At 44.7% G+C, this 16,645-nt stretch overlaps 1 protein-coding gene across 1 annotated transcript in view; it reads right to left on the reverse strand.

Annotated features, from left to right (window-relative positions):
* The window catches only part of OTOG (otogelin), a 1,016,637-nt gene that overhangs the window by 540,259 nt on the left and 459,733 nt on the right, over positions 1-16,645 (reverse strand). Inside the window, exons 18-19 of the mRNA XM_077292284.1 lie at positions 11,237-11,361; positions 10,935-11,147 (exon numbers count right to left, since the gene is read on the reverse strand). Of these exons, the coding sequence (XP_077148399.1) occupies positions 10,935-11,147; positions 11,237-11,361 (338 nt within the window). The remainder of the gene's footprint in view (positions 1-10,934; positions 11,148-11,236; positions 11,362-16,645) is intronic.

Consider the following 16,645-nt stretch of genomic DNA (forward strand, 5'->3'; position numbering starts at 1 on the left):
AGGATTTTTCCATCATTGCTAAACCGCTAACTGACATGACTAAAAAGGGTACCAATTTCTCCGTTTGGCCTGGGGCTGCTGTGCGCGCATTTGAATTTCTTAAGAACAGTTTTGTTTCAGCCCCCATTCTTGTGCAGCCAGACGTATCTAAACCCTTTGTTGTGGAAGTCGATGCGTCTGAGGTAGGTGTGGGGGCGGTACTATCTCAAGGCTCATCTTTGAGTGGTTTGCGTCCGTGCGCCTATTTCTCCAAGAAACTGTCGTCCGCCGAACGTAACTACGATATCGGCAACAGGGAGTTGTTGGCAATTAAGTTGGCCTTTGAGGAATGGCGACACTTCTTGGAGGGGTCGGTACATCAGGTAACTGTTATTACCGATCATAAGAATCTGCTGTATTTGGAGTCTGCCAAGCGTCTGTCCCCCAGGCAGGCTCGCTGGGCATTGTTTTTCATGCGGTTCAAATTTGCGGTCACTTACAGACCGGGGTCTAAAAACACTAAGGCGGATGCTCTGTCCAGGTGTTTTCCGGGGGAGAACCTCGGGAAGATCCAATACCCATCCTCCTAAAGGGTGTTGTGGTTTCGGGTCTCACTACCGAGGTTGAGGCTGAGATTGCCGAGGCTCAGGAGGAGGTACCATCTGAGCTTCCCGTCAACAAATCTTTTGTACCGCTTCATCTCCGCCTAAAGGTTTTGGCGGAGCATCATGATGCTGTCCTGGCTGGTCACCCAGGGGTTAGAGGTACCTTGGAGTTGGTGTCACGTCAGTTTTGGTGGCCCAAGTTCCGACAGGACGTGGTCTCATACGTGTCAGCTTGTACCACGTGCGCTAGGGCTAAGACGCCTCGCTCCCGTCCTGTTGGCACACTACTTCCTCTTGAGGTACCTAGTAAGCCATGGACGGAAATCTCCATGGATTTCATCACTGATTTGCCCTCATCAGCTGGAAACACGGTCATCTTGGTGATTGTTGATCGGTTTTCTAAAATGTCGCACTTTGTGTCTTTGCCTGCGTTGCCTAACGCTAAGACTCTGGCCCAAGTATTTGTGCAGGAGGTGGTCAGACTTCATGGGGTTCCGTCTGACATCGTGTCTGATAGGGGGTCTCAGTTTGTGGCAAAATTTTGGAGAGCGTTTTTCTCACGGCTGGGAATCAAGTTATCTCATTCTTCGGCGTTTCATCCTCAGTCAAATGGTCAGACTGAGCGTATGAACCAAAATTTGGATCAGTACTTACGCTGCTTTGTCTCTGATAACCAGGAGTGGTCTACCTTTCTTCCTTTGGCTGAGTTTGCCATCAATAATCACCGCCAGGAGTCGTCTGGGGAGTCTCCGTTTTTTTGTGTTTACGGGCCACATCCTCAATTTTGTACCTTGAGTCAGAGGGGCTCTTCCGGCGTTCCGGAGGAGTACCAGTTAGGAACACAATTGTCATCAGTCTGGAGGAGAGTGAAACAGCGCCTGTTGAGTGTGGGTGCTAGGTACAAACGTGTGGCTGACAGTAGGCGTGTGCCAGGTCCGGACCTGAGTGTGGATGACTGGGTGTGGTTATCCACAAAAAACATAAGACTCAAAATACCATCCCTTAAATTGGGTCCACGGTTTATTGGTCCATTTAGGGTCACCGCCGTCATTAACCCAGTAGCATACCGATTGGAGCTCCCTACGGTGTATAAGATACACAACGTGTTCCACAGGTCTCTTCTAAAGAAGGTGGTGGGTTCTGTGGACGCGGCGCCTATGCCACCTCCAGTCTTGGTGGATGGTAATTTGGAGTTTGAAGTCTCCAAGGTGGTTGACTCTCGTGTAGTGCGTCGCACTTTACAGTACTTGGTACATTGGCGTGGTTATGGGCCTGAGGAGAGGTCCTGGGTACCAGCCTCGGACGTTCATGCTGACCGGCTGGTCAGGTTGTTTCACTGCCGTCATCCGGACAAGCTGGGTCCTATTAGCCGTGAAGGCCCTGGGGTCCCTCGTAGAAGGCGGGGTACTGTCATGTCGGACGCTATTCAGACCAGGTCGTCCGACAAACAGCGGTAATTCCGCTTTTGACCACTATTTGCTCATTGGCGTCTGCTAGATTTTATCTAGCTGTTCCGGGGTTAATTTACCTAATCCTTGGATTGGAAGCTGGGCCATGCCCACTGCCTTTAAATAGTTCTCCTGATCTTTGGGCGTCGCCGATTATAGCTTCTGTCTTGTGCGTTGTTATCTCGGTCTGGTGAGGAGAGCTGGTGGTTGGAGATTCATTGCTGGTGGTGTATTTTCCTTTGTCTTATTTACTCCTTCCTATATTTGTATTTATTTTGCCCTGCACATTTATTGTGTATTCCTGAGTAATTGCGGCGTGGTGTATATTTCCCTTTATCCTTGTCTGTGCTAACTGTGGGTATTGGGGAATAACATCTTCACTGGGTGGTGGGCGGAGGTTTCAGCCTAGGGCTGAGCTCAGGAGACAGGGTGAGGTTCGAGGCCTGGACATGCACACCTCCAGTGTAAACTCCAGGTAGAGGGTCAGTCAGGATTTCCCTAGTCTGAGGGAAACTGCAGGGGCCTGGGTTATTAGCTCTCGCTCACCTAGTCACTCCCTGACAGTGCCTGGCAATAGTATGGGCACTCAAAAAGTTACAACCATATTTGTATGGACGACAGTTTTCCCTCCTAATGGACCATAATCCCCTAGTCTGGCTTAATCGGGTCTCAGGAGACAACGCCAGATTACTGAGGTGGAGTTTAGCCCTACAACCTCTGGACTTCACCATCCACTACAGATCCGGCAAACAAAACGGTAACGCCGATGGACTAAGTCAACAAACGGAACTTGTACCAACCCCATAAACTTTGGTCATCCCCAAACCGATCCGTTAAGGATCAGACTGTGTATGCCAATCGCGTCGCTGAAAGGGAGAGCCGTGTTACAGAACCCCCCAGCACCCAGAATATGTTATGCAGTTATTTGTATATATAATAGGTTCCATGTGAGATATATGTCCCTAATGCATCAGCCCACAGGCTGCGCCCCTGGGCAGAGGAGACAAGATATCCCCCTTCTGACCTCCCCCACCTTTGTAATTCCCACAATAAATATCAGCAGGCTCCGGCCCCCTGCGGCTATTGTAATGTATGTCTGGCCTGCCGCTTTTGAATGGACCTGCCCTCTGTATCTGTTGTTACATATATTCTGTGTTCTGTGAATAAAGTGTTGAGACTGGAAATACGTGGAGAAGCAGTCAGCTTTTATATGCTCTCATGTAATCAAGGAATTCCAGCCAGCGTCCTTCATTCAGATTCCAGCCAATGCAAAGTGGACCTCCTGAAACACGAGGTGGTACTGAAAGAGGTACCCCAGCTTGGTAGACCCCGTTAGTCGGTTTATAGGACAACAATCAGTCGTACACTGCACCAATCTGGCCTTTATGGAAGAGTGGCAAGAAAGTCATTTCTCAAAGATATCCATAAAAAGTGTCATTTAAAGTTTGCAACAATCCATCTGGGAGACGCACCAAACATGTGGAAGAAGGTGCTTTTGGTCAGATGAAACCAAAATCAAACTTTTAGGCAACAATGCCAAACGATATGTTTGGCGTAAAGGCAACACAGCTCATCACCCTGAACACACCATCCCCACTGTCAAAACATCATGGTTTGGGCCTGGTTTTCTTCAGCAGGGGCAGGGAAGATGGTTAAAATTGATGGGAAGATGGATAGAGCCAAATACAGGACCATTCTTGAAGAAAACCTGTTGGAGTCTGCAAAAGACCTGAGACTGGGATGGAGATTTGTCTTCCAACAAGACAATGATCCCAAACATAAAGCAAAATCTACAATGGAATGGTTCACAAATAAACGTATCCAGGTGTTAGAATGACCAAGTCAAAGTCCAGACCTCAATCCAATCGAGAATCTGTGGAAAGAGCTGAAAACTGCTGTTCACAAACGATCTCCATCAAACCTCACTGAGCTCGAGCTGTTTGCCAAGGAAGAATGGGCAAGAATTTCAGTCTCTCCATGTACAAAACTGATAGAGACATACCCCAAGAGACTTGTAATCACAGCAAAAGGTGGCGCAACAAAGTATTAAGTTACAGGGGCCGAATAATATTGCACGCCCCACTTTTCAGGTTTTGAATTTCCACAAAAATTTAAAGTAACCAATAAATTTCGTTCAACTTCATAATTGTGTTCCACTTGTTGATTCTTCACCAAAAATTTACATTTGGTATCTTTGTTTGAAGCATGATATGTGGGAAAAGGTTGAAAAGTTCCAGGGAGCTGAATACTTTCTCACAAGGCACTGTACTATATACACTACTGATGTATGATCACCACAGTATATACTATATATACACTACTGATGTATAATCATCACTGAATATACTATACACACAGACTATAGATGTATGATCACCACAGTATATACTATATACACTCACTACTGCTGTATGAACACCACAGTATATACTATACACATAATACTGATGTATGATCATCACTGTATATACTATATACACACTACTGATGTATGATCACCACAGTATACTCTATATACACACACTACTGATGTATGATCATCACTGTATATACTATATACACACACTACTGTTGCATGATCATTGTATATACTATATACACACTACTTGTTACGTCGCTGCCACTGCCGCTCCCCGCGCCCTGCCATACTCGCATGTCCTCGGCATCCCGGCGCGTCTCCACTGCTGCAGCGTCTTCCCCTCAGCGCTCGCTCCCGGTTACTGCCGCTCGTCGGGGGCGCGCGCACGCTAGGTTCAGCGCTGCGCGCGCACATTTCTGAACTCCGTTCTGGTACCTCCTTCCTGTCCTCTCTATTACCTTGGAGGACTCCTAAACCGGAAGTGCTACGCAGTGCCGCTTCATTACCCTGCCTCTTCCTTTCCACTGTGCCTGATGCTCATTTGTGATTACAAGTGGTCTTGGCCGCACGCCTTTCTGTGTACCTTATTTCCTGACTTGGTTCTTCCTTTGCTCCCCTTAGATCCAGTCCTTGGTGTCCGTACTGTTTGCCCTGTGTTTGTCGTACCTGCCAGCCCTGAGGCTCTGCCTTGTCCGTCAGTCCTGTATCTCAGCCGTACCTGCCAGTCCTGTGTTTTTTGCCTTCCAGCTCTTGTCTTTATCGAGTTCGTGCTCCTGTCTCCCGCCTGTCAGTTCCCCTCCTCCGTCCAGTCTGTGACTCGCTCTCTAGTCCATACTTGTTTTCCAGCTGCCGTGGCAATAGTCTCCCGCGGGTCTGCCCCTAACGCTCCCTGTATAGGGAGTGGTCCATCTGATCAGCTCGCCCGAGGGAGGATCGTTGTCACAGTCCAGTGGGTCCACTCCTTGGTATTCTCACTTGAGTCCTCATAGTAGCATCAGGCCCTGGACCCCGCTGGTGTCTCCGCTACCCAAAAGGAGTTACTTTTCCTACGGGAGAACCAGACTAGGATCATGTCCTTTTTAAAAATAAAAAATAAAAAAAAATAGGGAGTCTCGTCTCGCGACTTTACAGTCCTCTGATCCAGGTAACGCCTCTCAGTTGGCCGCTCTTCAGCTGGAGCTCGGCCAACAACAGGGCACTCAGTCTTATATTCTCAACTATATGGCCTCAGTCGACAAACCGGCTTCTCTCTCTCCAGAATGCCGCCTCCACTCCTGTCCAGGCTTCTGCTCCGCAATCCTCACCCCGTCTAGCCAGACCTCCTCAGTATGGAGGGGATCCTAAATTATGTTGCGGGTTTCTTAACCAGTGCCAGTTACATTTTGAATTGTCACCGTTACTATACTCTACGACCGAGCTAAGGTAGCTTTTGTGGTTTCCCATTTGGAGGGCGAGGCTTTGGCCTGGGTGAATCCTCTCTGGGAGTGTGACGATCCTTTGGTTTCCCAACTCACCCCCTTCTTAGATACCTTTCGCAAGGTATTCGATGAACCTGGTCATTTGGTCTCTACCACTGAGTCCCATTTCAACCTTCATCGGGGCACTCTCTCTATTGGTCAGGACGCCATCCGTTTCCATACGCTGTCCTCAGATCTGGGCTGTAACAATGAGGCTTTGGTAGGAGCCTTTTGGCGAGGTCTGTCATATCGGATTAAAGATGAGCTGGCGGGGCGAGGCACACCTACTTCATTGGGTGATCTTATTTCTTTGGTGACTCGCATTGATTTACGCTTCCAGGAGCGTTCTCGCGAAGTCGCCAGAGAGAGGAGACCTCATCATTTTGTCCTCAGCTACACGTGGTCCCTTCAACTCTCAAACCGTTTTGGTCCCCATTCCTTCTCCTGAGTGTATGCAGGTAGACCGTCTTAAGCCTGCAGAACAACGCCACAAAGTGAGACTCGCACAGGGTCTTTGCTTTTATTGCGGCAGTGCCTCCCATCTTCTGCGTTCCTGTCCCCTGAAGCTGGGAAACGCCTCTGCCTAGGACAGCTAAGAGAGGTCTTCCTAGGTAGTCATGATTCCTCTCACCCTCTGATTCTTTCTGTTGTATTGCATTTGGGTTCCAGTCGCTTCTCTTTGAGGCTTATATTGACTCGGGTGCGGCTGGGAACTTTGTTCAACTGGAGGCTGTAAAGAAACTTGGGATTCCTGTCAGATCCTTGGAGACTCCTAGACAAATAGCTTCAGTTGATGGTCAGCCTTTGCGGGAGACCATCAACTTGGTCACCGAGGAAGTTGAACCTCAAATTGGAGCACTACACCGTGAGACGTTGTGTTTTTTTTTTTTTGTTTGTTTTTTGTCCTGCCCTCATTGTCTCATACATTTCTTTTGGGTCTCCCCTGGTTAAGAGATCACGAACCTACCTTGGACTGGCGTACCGGAGACGTTCTACGTTGGGGACAGTCTTGTCTGAATAGGTGCCTGCTTTCCATCAAGCCTGCAAGTTCCTCTCGGCCTGCTCCAGAACCTGTGAACCTGCCTTCGGCTTATTGCTCTTTTTCGGACGTCTTTAACAAGAAAGAGGCAGAGATTCTACCACAGCATCGTCCACATGATTGTCCGATATATCTTGTTCCTGGTACTACTCTTCTCAGAGGTCATATTTACCCTCTGTCTCCATCCGAGACTCAAGCCATGTCCAAATATGTACAAGAGAATCTGGCCACAGGCTTTATTCGGAAGTCCTCCTCACCTGTAGGAGCAGGTTTTTTCTTCGTCAAGATGAAGGATGGTTCTCTTCGTCCGTGCATTGATTACCGAGGCCTTAATAAAATCATGATTAAAAACAAGTACCCACTCCCTCTCATTCCGGAACTCTTCGACCGTTTTCAAGGAGCACGAATCTTCACCAAACTGGATCTTCGAGGAGCTTATAATTTAATCCATATCCGCGCGGGGGACGAATGGAAGACTGTGTTTAATACCAGAGACGGTCATTATGAGTATTTGGTTATGCCCTTCGGTTTATGCAATGAACCCGCAGTCTTCCAAGAGTTGATGAATGATGTCTTTTAGGATCTACTTTACACCTGTGTAGTGGGTGTACTTGGACGATATTCTAGTGTTTTCACCAGACCTGCCTTCTCATAGAAGAGATGTTCGACAAGTACTCCAACGTCTGAGGGAGAATCGCTTGTACGCTAAACTTGAAAAGTGAGCTTTTGAACAGTCATCTCTTCCATTCTTGGGTTTCGTCATCTCCGATTCTGGTTTACGCATGGATCCGGGAAATGTTTCTGCCGTGCTCGATGGTCTGCGTCCCCTCGGGATAAAAGCAATTCAGCGATTTCTTGGACTCGCGAATTATCGGCAGTTTATTCCTCACTTTTCTTCCTTGTCTGCTCCTATCTCCTCTATGATACAAAAAGGGGCTAACCCTCACCAATGGTCAGCAGAAGCCGAAGAAGCTTTCCTGTTTCTCAAACAAGCATTTGCTTCAGCTCCTTTACTCCAACGCCCTGGAGCTAATAAGCCCTTCGTTCTTGAGGTTGAGGCTTCTGCTACCGGGGCCGGAGCAGTTCTTTCCCAGAAGTCCTCTTCCGGTCACCTAGCTCCCTGTGGTTTTTTTTCTCCAAAACTCTCTCCTCTTTCGAAAAACTTTTCCATCAGCAATAAAGAACTTCTGGCTATCAAATTGGCACTGGAGGAGTGGAGGTATCTTTTGGAGGGAGCCTTACACCCCTTTGTGATCTAAACGGACCATAAGAATTTGGCATGCATTCGTTATGCGCACAGACTGAATCCCGAGCAGGCCAGGTGGGCCCTGTTCTTCGCCCATTTCGACTTTGAGCTTCGCTTCCAGCCTGGTAATAAAAACTTCAAGGCTGACGCATTGTCCAGATCCTTCTTGTCGGTGGATATTGAGGAGGAGGCCACGCACATCATCGATCATCTAAAATCATCACGGTTGCTCCGGTCAGTCTGACCTCTTTACCTCCGGGTAAGACTTTTGTTTCTGAAAAGAACAGAAGACGTGTTCTACAATGGGGTCATGCCTTCAAACTGGCGGTACATGTCGGTTTCAAGAAGACCCTCATTTTTGTATCTCGCTGCTACTTGTGGATGACTCTTTTGCAGGATGTCCGAAGTTTCATTGCCTCTTGTCCTTCTTGTGCTATGAATAAGGTTCCTAGGCAGTTATCTTCTGGGCTTCTTCATCCCCGTCCGGTGCCTTCTACTCCGTGGCAACATATTGCAATGGATTTTATTACTGACCTGCCTCGTTCTTCTGGTTGCACCGTCATCTTCGTGGTCGTTAACCGATTTTCTAAGATGGCTCATTTCATTGCTCTCCCTGGTTTACCTTTGGCTCCTGAATTGGCGAAGATTTTTATCCATCATATTTTTCGTATTCATGGTCTACCTCAACATATTGTTTCTGAACGAGGAGTCCAGTTCACCTCTCGAATCTGGAGATCTCTCTGTAAGTTGATGAACATCTCACTTGACTTCTCCTCGACCTACCATCCGCAGACCAACGGCCAAGTGGAGCGTACAAATCAGATTTTGGTGACTTATCTTCGTCATTTCTCCAATGCTCATCAGAATGAGTGGTCTGACTTACTACCGTGGGCCGAATTTGCCTATAATAACCATACCAGCGAAGCTTCTACTAAGTCTCCATTTTTTTATCGTCTACGGTCAACATCCTGGTCTTCCTCTACCGGTTCCTCCTGTCTCTGCTGTACCGGCGGCTGATCTTCTGTCTAGAGAGTTCTCCAGGGTCTGGCAGGAGACCAAGTCCGCTCTCGAACTAGCTCAGGATAGGATGAAGAGACATGCGGATAAAAGGAGTCTCGATTCTCCTTTATATCATCCTGATGATAAGGTGTGGGTATCTTCTAAGTTTATCCACCTTCAAGTCCCTTCACATAAGCTGGGACCCCAGTACATTGGACCTTTTCGAGGTTTTGGCTCGCATTAATAATGTCTCTTATAAGCTTAAGTTACCCGCCTCTCTCCGTATTCCCAATTCCTTTCATGTGTCTCTGCTAAAGCCAGTGGTTTTCAATTAGTTTCATACTTCGACTCTTCATTCACCTTCGCCTGTTTTCGAGGATGATGTCTTTGAGGTTAAGTACATTCTTGCCATGAAAAAACTTAGAGGTAAAACTTTGTTTTTGGTCGACTGGAAGGGTTTTGGCCCTGAGGAGAGGTCCTGGGAGCCTCGAGAAAACATTCTGGCTCCTCGAATTTTTGCTAGGTTTCTTTCTAGCCTTTAACTAAGTAGGCGTAAAGGCGGGGGTACTGTTACGTCGCTGCCACTGACGCTCCCCGCGCCCTGCCATACTCGCATGTCCTCGGCATCCGGCGCGTCTCCATTGCTGCAGCGTCTTCCGCTCAGCGCTTGCTCCCGGTTTCTGCCACTGGTTGGGTGCGTGCGCACATTTCTGAACTCCGTTCTGGTACCTCCTTCCTGTCCTCTCTATTACCTTGGAGGACTCCTAAACCGGAAGTGCTATGCAGCGCCGCTCTTCCTTTCCCCTGGGCCTGATGCTCATTTGTGATTACAAGTGGTCTTGGCCGCACGCCTTTCTGTGTACCTTATTTCCTGACTTGGTTCTTCCTTTGCTCCCCTTAGATCCAGTCCTTGGTGTCCGTACTGTTTACCCTGTGTTTCTGTTGTACCTGCCAGCCCTGAGGCTCTGCCTTGTCCGTCAGTCCTGTGTCTCAGCCGTACCTGCCAGCCCTGTGTTTTTTGCCTTCCAGCTCTTGTCTTTATCGAGTTCGTGCTCCTGTCTCCCGCCTGTCAGTTCCCCTCCTCCGTCCAGTCCGTGACTCGCTCTCTAGTCCATCCTTGTTTCCCAGCTGCCGTGGCGATAGTCTTCCGCGGGTCTGCCCCTAACGCTCCCTGTATAGGGTGTGGCCCATCTGGTCAGCTCACCTGAGGGAGGATCGTTGTCACGGTCCAGTGGGTCCACTCCTTGGTATTCTCACTTGAGTCCTCATACTACTGATGTATGATCACCACTATATACACTACTGTTGCATGATTACTGTATATACTATATAGACACACTACTGTTGCATGATTACTGTATATACTATATACACACTACTGATGTATAATCAGCACTGTATAAACTATATACACACTACTGATGTATGATTATTGTATATACTATATACACACTACTGATGTATGATCATCACTGTATATGCTATATACACACTACTGTTATATGATCACCACAGTATATTCTATATACACACTACTGATGTATGATCATCACTGTATATACTATATACACACTACTGTTATATGATCACCACAGTATATTCTATATACACACTACTGATGTATGATCATCACAGTATATACTATACACACACACTACTGATGTATGATCATTGTATATACTATATACACACTACTGATGTATGACCATCACTCTATATACTGTATACACACACTACTGTTGCATGATCACTGTATATACTATATACACACACTAGTGATGTATAATCAGCACTGTACATACCACAGTCCGGGATGCCAGCTCTGAAGTTGATGATGATACCATAGTGGCGGCACTTGTGGGCGTAGTGCGCCAAGGCCGCACAGAGGCACGCTCCTCCACACTTACATGTGTCTCTCCTGCATTGTTCATAGTATGACACAGGACTCAGGTATGGATGACATGGAGCGAAGAGCTCCCGGCTGACAACACTGCAGCTTTCTGCGGCATACGAGGCTGTGGGGAGTCAGGCAGACACAACAGACGGGGATTATTGTAGAAGTAAGGATATCTCATCTACTTAGCCAATGATAACATCCACATACCTGCCTGAAGGTGAACATCACAAGGGTCCAGGGGGGAGGGCATGTGTTCATTCCCGCAGGCGGAAGACATTTTCCATGCATTTCCAAACAACTGTGGAGTACTTTCTGGAACCCCAGCTGGAGAGCTTAATGGAAGGGAAGACATGATCAACTCAGTGACATCTAAACTCTGACCGAGCTGGCCTAATGTATAAACATCATATACAATAAATATACAATACACACCATATATACACACACAATGCACACAAAGCATCCCCAGATCAACACCTGGTCATCTAATGGTTAGACGGAGACCTGGAGAGGCGTACAAGCCACAGTGTCTTGCACCCACTGTGAGGTTTGGTGGAGGATCGGTGATGATCTGGGGAGGCTTCAGCAAGGCTGGAATTGGGCAGGTTGTTCTTTATGAAGGAAGTATGAATCAAGCTGCATACAAGGTTATCCTGGAAACACAGCTGATTCAGTCTGCTCAGGCAATGTTCCCCAAATCTGAGGACTGGTTTTTCCAGCAGGGCAATGCACCATGCCACACAGCTAGGTCAATCAAGGTGAGGATGAAGGACCACCACATCAAATCCCTGCCATGGCCGCCCAATCTCCAAACCTGAACCCCACTGAAATCCTCTGGAATGTAATCAGGAGGAAGATGGATAGTCACAAGCCATCAAACAAAGAAGAACGGCTGACATTATTGTACCAGGAATGGCAGAAGGTCACCCAGGAGCAGTGTGAAAGACTGGTGGAAAGCTGCCAAGACGCAGGAAAGCTGAGATTAACAATCATGGTTATTCCACAAAATATTGATTTCTGAACTCTTCCTGAGGTAAAACATTAGTATTGTTGTTTCTAAATTATTACGAACTTGTTTTTTTTTTTTTTTGCATTATTTGAGGTCTGCAAGCAATGTTTTTGTTATTTTGATCATTTCTCATTTTCAGAAAATAAATACAAAATTTATTGCTTGGAACCTCGGAGACATGTTGTCAGTAGTTTGTAGAATAAAAGAACAATTTACATTTACATTTTACTCAAAAATATACCTATGCAGTGGTCTCTTCATTTTTGCCAGAGCTGTATATAGTATAATAAGTATTTGATCCCTTGCTGATGTTGTAAGTTTGCCCACTGACAGACATGAGCAGTCTATAATTTTAAGGGTAGGTTAATTTTAACATTGAGAGATAGAATGTCAAAAAAAAAATCTAGAAAATCACATTGTATAAATTATACAAATTTTATTTGCATTTTGCAGTGAGCAATAAATATTTGATCCCTCTGGCAAATAAGACTTAATTCTTGGTGGCAAAACCATTGTTGGCAAGCCCAGCAGTCAGACGTTTTTCTGGAGGTGATGAGGTTTGCGCACATGTCAGGAGGAATTTTGGTCCACTCCTCTTTGCAGATCATCTCTAAATCATTAAGATTTTGAGGATGTCGCTTGGCCAGTTTGAGACTCAACTTCCTCCATAAGTTTTCTATGGGATTAACCCCTTTACCCCCCCCCCCCCCGAGGGTGGTTTGCACATTAATGACCGGGCCAATTTTTACAATTCTGACCACTGTCCCTCTTATGAGGTTATAACTCTGGAATGCTTCAACGGATCCCGGTGATTCTGGTTTTCTCGTGACTTATTGTACTTCATGATAGTGGTAAAAAAATTTTGATATTACTTGAGTTTATTTGTGGAAAAAACGGAAATTTGGCTAAAATTTTGAAAATTTCGCAATTTTCCAACTTTGATTTTTCATGTCCTTAAATCACAGATATGTCACACAAAATACTTAATAAGTAACATTTCCCACATGTCTACTTTACATCAGCACAATTTTGGAAACCTCATTTTTTTTGTTAGGACTTTGTAAGGGTTAAAAGCGATTTCTAATTTTTACAACAAAATTTCCAAAACCATTATTTTTAGGGACCACCTCATATTTGAAGTCATTTTGATTGGTCTATATGCTAGAAAATACCCAAAATAGACACCATTCTAAAAAATTGCACCACTCAAGGTGCTCAAAACCACATTCAAGAAGATTATTAACCCTTCAGGTGCTTCACGGGAATTATTGGAATGTTTTAAATGTTCGTTTTTGTTTTTTTTACTTTTTTTCACAAAAAATGTAGTTCAGATCCAAATTTTTTTATTTTCCAAAGGGTAACAGGAGAAATTGGACCGCAAAGGTTGTTGTGCAATTTGTCCTGAGTATGCCGATACCTCATGAGTGGGGGTAAACCACTATTTGGGCGCACAGTAGAGATCGGAAGGGAAGGAGCGCTGTTTGACCATTTCAATGCAAAACTGTCTGGAATTGAGATCGGACGCCATGTTGCGTTTGGAGAGCCCCTGATGTGCCCAAACAGTTGAAACTTCCCACAAGTGACACCATTTTGGAAACTAGACCCCCCAAGGAACTTATCTAGATGTGTGGTGAGCACTTTGATCCCCCAAGTGCTTCACAGAAGTTTATAACGCAGTGCCGTGAAAATAAAAAATCATATTTTTTCCACAAAGATGATCTTTTCGCCCCCAATTTTTTACTTTACCAAGGGTAACAGGAGAAATTGGACCCCAAAAGTTGTTGTGCAATTTCTCTTGTGTATGCCGATACCCTATATGTAGGGGAATACTACTTTAGAGTCACATAGCAAAGCTCAGAAGGAAGGAGCTCCAGATTTTACTGTTATGGTTTGAGGGGGCCATGTCACATTGGCAGAGCCCCTGAGGGGCCAGAACAGCAGAAACCCCCCGTATGTGACCCCATTTTACAAACTACGCCCTCCAGTGAATTCATCTAGGGGTGCAGTGATCATATTGACATCACAGGTGTGTCACAGAATTTTAGACCATTGGGCAAGGAAGACAAAATAACTACATATTTACCACCAACATTTAGTTTTAGCCAAAGATTTCACATTTTCACACAAGAAGTGGGTAAAAACGGCACCAAAATGTGTCCCACAAATTCTACTGAACGTGGCAATCCCCCATATGTGGCCGTACAGTGCTTCATATGGCGAGACAATCCGACTGAATGGGTCTGTGCACGTCAGTGTTTCCACGGCCCGTGTGTCTGGGAAAAACACGCTGACATGTCCGCTTTAATGTCCGCATGGGTCACAAGACGTCCCGCACACATGCATACGCAGAGCACACATGCATACGCAGAGCACACATGCATACGCAGAGCACACATGCATACGCAGAGCACACATGCATACGTAGAGCACACATGCATACGCAGAGCACACATGCATACGCAGAGCACACATGCATACGCAGAGCACACATGCATACGCAGAGCACACATGCATACGCAGAGCACACGTGGATGTCATCGGCACCAGGGAAGAAGCGCTACAGTAAGCTCTCTCAGTACTCCGGCATTTGGCAAACATTAATAATTATGGTAATCCTAATTACCCAAAAACGGGAAAGGTTTATTCTGATTTCATGTCAGAGATTGAGAAAAACCTGCAGATGTGTCTGTATATATAGTGGACGGAAACTTCTGGTTTCAACTGTTCCTACCATACTCTATATATACACAATACACACCATACATATACAATACACACTATACATATACAGTACGCACCATACATATACAATACACACCATATATATACAATACGCACCATATATATACAATACGCACCATATATACACAATACGCACCATATATATATACAATACACACCATACATATACAATACACACCATATATATACAATACGCACCATATATATACAATACACACCATACATATACAATACACACCATACATATACAGTACGCACCATACATATACAATACGCACCATATATATACAATACGCACCATATATACACAATACGCACCATATATATATACAATACACACCATACATATACAATACACACCATATATATACAATACGCACCATATATATACAATACGCACCATATATATACAATACGCACCATATATACACAATACGCACCATATATATACAATACGCACCATATATACACAATACGCACCATATATATACAATACACACCATACATATACAATACACACTATACATATACAATACACACCATATATATACAATACGCACCATATATATATACAATACGCACCATATATACACAATACGCACCATATATATACAATACGCACCATATATATACAATACACACCATACATATACAGTACGCACCATACATATACAGTACGCACCATATATACAATACGCACCATATATATACAATACACACCATACATATACAATACACACCATACATATACAGTACGCACCATACATATACAATACGCACCATATATATACAATACGCACCATATATATACAATACGCACCATATATACACAATACGCACCATATATATACAATACACTCCATATATATACAATACACACCATACATATACAGTACGCACCATACATATACAATACACACCATATATATACAATACACACCATACATATACAATACGCACCATACATATACAATACGCACCATACATATACAATACGCACCATATATATACAATACGCACCATATATATACAATACGCACCATATATACACAATACGCACCATATATATACAATACACTCCATATATATACAATACACACCATACATATACAATACACACCATATATATACAATACACACCATACATATACAATACACACCATACATATACAGTACACACCATACATATACAATACACACCATATATATACAATACACACCATACATATACAGTACGCACCATACATATACAGTACGCACCATACATATACAATACGCACCATACATATACAGTACGCACCATACATATACAATACGCACCATACATATACAGTACGCACCATACATATACAGTACGCACCATACATATACAGTACGCACCATACATATACAGTACGCACCATACATATACAGTACGCACCATACATATACAGTACGCACCATACATATACAGTACGCACCATACATATACAGTACGCACCATACATATACAGTACGCACCATACATATACAGTACGCACCATATATATACAATACGCACCATATATATACAATACGCACCATACATATACAATACGCACCATACATATACAGTACGCACCATACATATACAGTACGCACCATACATATACAATACGCACCATATATATACAATACGCACCATATATATACAATACACACCATATATATACAATACACACCATACATATACAATACACACCATATATACACTCACCGGCCACTTTATTAGGTACACCTGTCCAACTTCTTGTTAACACTTAATTTCTAATCAGCCAATCACATGGCGGCAACTCAGTGCATTTAGGCATGTAGACATGGTCAAGACAATCTCCTGCAGTTCAAAC

The sequence above is a fragment of the Ranitomeya variabilis genome, chromosome 2, assembly GCF_051348905.1.
Source record: "Ranitomeya variabilis isolate aRanVar5 chromosome 2, aRanVar5.hap1, whole genome shotgun sequence".
NCBI lineage: Eukaryota > Metazoa > Chordata > Amphibia > Anura > Dendrobatidae > Ranitomeya > Ranitomeya variabilis.